This window comes from Mus caroli, chromosome 2 (assembly GCF_900094665.2).
Source record: "Mus caroli chromosome 2, CAROLI_EIJ_v1.1, whole genome shotgun sequence".
Taxonomy (NCBI): Eukaryota; Metazoa; Chordata; class Mammalia; order Rodentia; family Muridae; genus Mus; species Mus caroli.
Window position 1 is genome coordinate 160,621,773 of NC_034571.1, and position 6,329 is coordinate 160,628,101.

The following is a 6,329-nucleotide window of genomic DNA, read 5'->3' on the forward strand; positions in this document are numbered from 1 at the left end:
AGGGAGGGAGGGAGGGGAAAGAGAGAAAGAGGGGAAGGTGAGGAAGGGGGAAGAAAAAGGGAGGGAGAGAGGAAGAGAGGGAGGGAGGGAGGGAGGAAGGAAAAGGGAAGGAGGGAAGGAGAGAGGGAGGAAGGGAGATGGAGAGAGGGAGGGAAGGAGGGGGCAGGAAGAGAAGAGAGGGAGGGAGGGAGGGAAGGAGGGAGGCAAGGAGAGAGGCAAGGAGGGAACAGGGAGGGAAGGAGAGAGAGGCAGGAAGGCAGGTTAACAAGCCTATTCCACCAGCTTGAAGATACTTCACATCCACTAACAGTGAAGATGCAGTGTTTCTATGGTTACCTACAGCTCTGGACAAGGCTGGCCTATGGAAGCAGCATCCTCTAATGGCAGGTGGGTCATGGGACAGGAGCTTATCTCTTGTGCCACTAGCCTTAGAAGCATCCAGAAGTTCCTAGAACATTCCTGTCTGTGTGGAAAACCTAAAGCACCTCCCTCAGTCCCTGGCCCATTTCTTACCCAGTCCATCTGCACATCTACCTAACTTGGCCCCTTGAAGGAAACTCCTCCCCAGGACTTTCCTCCTCCTCCTCCTCTTCCTCCTCTTCCTCCTCTTCCTCCCCCCTCGCCCCCCTCCATCTTCCAGGTACACAAAGCAAAGCCCTCACTCCCTCTAAGAGGAAGCATACTATAGAAGAAACACAAGCAGCATGGTGTATACAAAAACACTCAACCCAGCAAAGCAAGCATTTTCCCCACACCGCCAACACTCTCAAAGGCCGATGTCATCTGGTGTGGGCCAGAAAGGGGAGAAATGGACGGACAGCTGCACACACTGGTGGCTAGCGTGTAGAGTGGTATCTATTTTGATGGAAATTTAGCAGTACTGTGGAAGGGTAACAAAAATGCTCAGAGTCAGATGATAAGGAAGCCAAGAACTGTGTCTGTCAAGGCAAGAGGAAGATGCTACACCACCACCCAGCGGAGGAAGGGTGTGGAGAGAGGATGGTGGTGTGCGCCTTGTCAGAGCTGAGGGCATCCAGTGAAAGCTTAAGGTAAGGAGGGGCAGGCCTGTTGAGAAAACCTAAAAATGAGCATCGAGTTCTCCACTGGCGAAGGCAAATGCCCGCCTCCCCCTCCCCTTCCCCTCCTCCTCAGGACCACTGTGGCAAAGAGGTTTAAAGACATCTGTGAGGAGGGCCCCTCCCAACAAGGCAGGGTTGCAAGGGGACAAAGACCAGAGTCTAAAGTGCTTGGGCACGCCTGCAGTGAGCCACAATGAGGCTCCTCTCAGAGGCTGGGCAGGCAGATGGCCGAGCAGGAGGGCCCTGCGCATGGTACTCAGCAGGGGCACCCCACCCTCAGCCTGTGGCTGGAGCAGGCCATAAAACAGCAGGAGCTCAGCCTGGGCCAAGCTGAGGTAGCCGTGTGGCCACTCCTCCTCACCTACACAATGTGGCCCTGACTGGATGCCCACGCGTGTGCGAGGGAAAGGGTGGTGAAAGGAGCAGCACAGAGGGGTGCACGCCCTGCTCCAGCCCAGCCACGTGGGGTGTCACCAACATGGCTCCAGTCACCCAATAAATAGTTCCATGAGCTCAGCACCAAAGCTCTGTTCTCTGAGAGATTGGCACCCCTGCTCTGTGTGGCTGTGACCCAAGGAAGAGGGACAGTCAGGAGGCCACTGCTCTGCCCGTATCTGGTCCACAGCCTTCTTCCCAGAGTGTGAGTTATCCATCATCTTTTAATGAGTTGCTCATGTAGCTCAGGCTACCCTCAAACTCACTACATAGCCAAGGATGGCCCTGAACCCCTAGCCTTCCTTCCTCTACATCCTGAGTGCTCAGATGACAAGTGTAATCCCCACACATCTGTTTTACGTGGTGCTAGGAATCAAACCCAGATCTTCATGTTTGCTACGCAAGCGCTCTGCTGACGAGTAACACACGCACCACTTAAGACCACAGTTCTGGTGGCACAGCTGTTCAGTGCAACCCTCACACGCGACACACATTCTGGCCTCTTTCTGTGCCCTCTCTTTCTCTTCCCGCTTCTCGCTCTCCCTGCGGCCTGCAGTGAGCAGTCCTGCTGATCCCCTCAGACTACCCTTTGCTTCACCGAGCTCCCAGAAGGCAGTGATCCTGACTGGTTCCTGGGTTATTTTGTGAGCCATTTATTTCACATGACCAGACAGATACGTGTCAAGCTTCTAAAAGGGAGGTCTGGAATAGTCACAGTAGTTCAGCACTGCTGTGATACCCCAGCATTGATCTGGGGTCAGAGCACGTGAGTCAGACTGTAGACCAGATGGGCATTACCAGACACAGGGCACAGAGCTCAGGAGTGACTGTGTTCTGGTCATGTGCCAGGACAAGATCACACCATAGACTCGGGAGACAACCCACAAACTAGCCCTTTGTTAGCCAGTCTGTGAAGAAACAAGCTAGAACTCAGGGCTCTGAAACACACAAGCTGCCCAGCCCCAAGACTCGCCAGTACCTTCCACTTCCATCTCCTGGCAGCAAATACTGGGTTGCCATGGCAACTGCATCCTCTGCAGAAGGATGGCAGCTAAGGCAGCTGGACCTTTGGTGCAACCTGGCAAGCTTTCCTGTTCTTTAAACTGGCACTGGGTAACAGTGGGCTGAGCAGCATTGGGAGGGGGTTCCACAAGGAACACAGTAAGGGAGTCCCTGCAGGCTGAGTCCAGTATCCCAGGGCAACAGCTGTGTTCACGCCACAATCTGAATACAGTTAGCTGTCGAGCGGGTGACACACAGGGAAAGGAACCTGAGGTTGACAAGGAACACGGGAAATGCCCAGTTCATATTCACTCTAAACATTCACCTGCTGAAGGCGCGGCAGGCGGGGACTCTAGAGCACAGAATGCCCGCCTGCTCTCTCGTACCCATCAACAAGAAGAGCACAGAAGTCCCATGAACTGCTTGAACTCTGTCCCTTTTAAAAGATCCCAGTTTGCCCACACTCTTCCCAGGAGATGGCGCTCCAAGGCTGTGTGACCCTGAGCAAGAGGCTTGCCCACTCTGGTATTCAGTTCTATGGTCCATTAGACGTCTTTACCTCATTTTGTTAAATCCAGAACAAGGGAATGGTAGCAGAGCTCTGTAAAGTGCCTGTTGTGTAAATGCTTTGACACTGACTGTCTCCAGGCAACAGACAGGCAGCAAAGGCCTGCGGGGAGGGAGAAATGGCGAGGAAGGGTAAGACACTGGACCGTCAGCTCTGCCGACCTGCATCCGGTCCAGGAACCACACAGTCAGAGGAGAATGCGAGTCCTGAGCTGCCTATAACCTCCATACAATCACCAGTGTGGTGCAGGCTGCTCCTAATTCAATTCCCAGCACCAATATGGTGGCTCACAATCATCTGCAATTCCCAGACCCAGGGAATCAGGCGCCCTCTTCTGGCATCACCTAGTAAGTGAAGAAAGAAAGAAAGAAAGAAAGAAAGAAAGAAAGAAAGAAAGAAAGAAAGAAAGAAAGAAAGAAAGAAAGAAAGAAAGAAAGAGAGNAGAAAGAAAGAAAGAAAGAAAGAAAGAAAGAAAGAAAGAAAGAAAGAAAGAAAGAGAGAAAGAGAGAAGGAGGAAGAAGGAGGAAGAAGAAAGAGGAGGAGGAGGAGGAAGAAGAAGAAGAAGAAGAAGAAGAAGAAGAAGAAAGAAAGAAAGAAAGAGAGAAAGAGAACGAGAGAACGAGGGAGAAAGAAAGAGAGAAAGAAAGAAAGAAAGAGAGAAAGAGAACGAGAGAAAGAGAGAGAGAAAGAGAGAGAGAAAGAGAGAAAGAGAGAGAGAAAGAGAGAGAGAAAGAGAGAGAGAAAGAGAGAGAAAGAAAACTTGAAGAGAAAGAAAAATATAAGGACTATGACAGAAAAAAATTGACCGTGGAAACAAAGATGGCTAAACCCCCAGGCAGTTGTAAAAATGGTAACCCTGTTTCAGGTTTTGTTGTTGTTGTTGTTGTTGTTTTGGTGTTTTGTTTTGTTTTCACTGGCTATCCTAGAATGTAGATCAGGCTGGCCTCCAACTGACAAGAGATCCTTGCCTCTGACTCCCGAGTGCTGGAATTGATAGTATGGCCATCAAGCCTGGCCTTGTTTTTTGTTTATTGTTAAAGACTGGGGGTGGGGGGGGATAGAGAGATGACTCAGAGGTTGAGAGCACTGACTGCTCCTCTAGAAGTCCTGAGTTCAAATCCCAGCAACCACATAGTGGCTCACAACCATCTGTAATGGCATCTGATGCCTTCTTCTGTCATGTAGGCATACATGCAGGCAGAACACTGCATACATAATAAGTGTTTGTTTGTTTTTTTTTAAAGGCAGGGGGAGGGGTCTCACAGTAGCCCAAGCTAGGCTTGAACTGGTACACTCTTGCTACAGTTGTTAAGGATGAAGAGAAACTCAGGCTGCAGAGATGCTCAGTGGTGAAGACTGCTGCTCCTGCAAAGGACCAGCGTTCTGTTCCCAACGCCCACTCAGGTGGCTCTAAACTGCTTGTCACTCAGCTCCAGGGGGCTGACACCCTCTTTGCTCACACATCCACATACACATAAATAAAAATTGCAAAGGAGCCAGGTGTGGTGGCGCACGCCTTTAATCCCAGCACTTGAGAGGCAGAGGCAGGAGGATCTCTGAGTTCAAGGCCAGCCTGGTCTACAGAGTGAGTTCCAGGACAGCCAAGGCTACACAGAGAGACCCTGTCTCGAAAAAACAAAAACCAAAAAAACCAAAAAACCAAACAAACAAAAATTGCAAAGGAAAGAGAATCTTAAACCTTTCAGTGCAATCGTCAAAGCATTAGAAAAATCTCAGGATCACAAGTATCTGCCAATGGCCAAAAAACAGAGACCTCAGGATCAAGGGAGCAAAACAAGAGTCTCAGGGCAGGGCGAGGGCGGGGCGGGGCAGGGTGGGCATGGGCTGCTGCACGTCCTGTGAACCCTAGGACACTTCAGGCCCCAACACTGAGGCCAGGCCTAGGAGGCCCCAGGAGGACAGACTCTCCAGGACCAATCTCGCACCCACTTCAGGAAAACTGGGGGCCTTGCCCACTACATTACAAATACAAACTCCCTCTGGTGTTTTCAACACACACCTAGCCTTCACGCACACTCCTGCCTCTGCCCCAGCGGGGATGGTCCTTGCAAAGAGAACCTCCGTGGACACGGCTTCCAACCAAGACGCCCACACCACTTCAATTTCTGGTACTGTGATGTCAACCTCAGTGACGATCATGGGCCTTTCCTAACTGGATGCTTTAGAAGACTCACGGGCCACGTGTGTCTGTGTCTAAGACACAATCAGATGTCACTTTAGGACCCTGGAAATGCTGCACCAAGAGGGAAACTCCATTGGACTGACAGTTCATTTTCCCAGCTGATAGGTGACGATTCTAATTCCAGGGGGACTCTTCCCTGTTCAAACAGCTCCCAAATTCCTTGGCCAGGTCTCACCTGATGCTATGACGGTGCCGGCCCACAGCGTGTTCTCAATGCTCAGACTCTCACTGATCGGAGGGTCACTGTCTTCCTGAAAAGATCAAACACACACGTTTGCTGACAGTCATCTCTCCCTTTCCATGGATATTTCCCAAGAACCCCCAAAGTCACCACCTTCGACGGCACGTAAATCCTTTCTACTAAATGACAGATTTGGTTTGGGGGCTGTCAGGAGTGACAGAGGCTTGTCCAGAATACGCAAAGCTCTGGGTTCCATCTTTAGCATCACACAAACACACATCACACACACACACTCTCACAAGTACATGGGTGCACACACATACCACACACACATATTTAGGTGTCAGTCTTGCCTTACACGATACCACACATCTTCTAATTTCCACACTTGAGAGGCTGAGGCAGGGGGATCCTAAGTTCAAAGTCACCCTAGATACCTAGAGAGGGACCTTGACTCCAAAAAGAAAGAGAGAGAGGGAGAGAGAGGGAGAGAGAGAGAGAGAGAGAGAGAGAGAGAGAGAGAGAGGAGAGAGAGAACATGAGCAAGCGCGAGCAAGTGCAGGTCTTGTGGCTGGGGTGTGGCTGCATGCTACAGTGTTTACTGACCATTCAGGAAAAACTGGGTTTGACTCCCAGGACCAGAAATGGCCATTTTATACATGGAACTAACACAAATTAGCTCATATACTTTACTTTTTTTTTAAAGATTTATTTATTTTATGTATGAGTACACTGTTGCTATCTTCAGACACACCAGAAGAGGGCATCAGACCCCATTACAGATGGTTGTGAGCCACCATGTGGGTGCTGGGAATTGAACTCAGGTCCTCTGAAAGAGCAGTCAGTGCTCTTCACTGCTGA

At 50.5% G+C, this 6,329-nt stretch overlaps 1 protein-coding gene across 5 annotated transcripts in view; it reads right to left on the reverse strand.

Annotated features, from left to right (window-relative positions):
* The window catches only part of Atp9a (ATPase phospholipid transporting 9A (putative)), a 109,647-nt gene that overhangs the window by 41,182 nt on the left and 62,136 nt on the right, over nt 1-6,329 (reverse strand). For all 5 annotated transcript variants that reach the window (XM_021182849.1, XM_021182833.1, XM_021182840.1 and 2 more), the window contains exon 9: nt 5,463-5,538. In XM_021182849.1, coding sequence (XP_021038508.1) covers nt 5,463-5,538 — 76 coding nt within the window. The remainder of the gene's footprint in view (nt 1-5,462; nt 5,539-6,329) is intronic.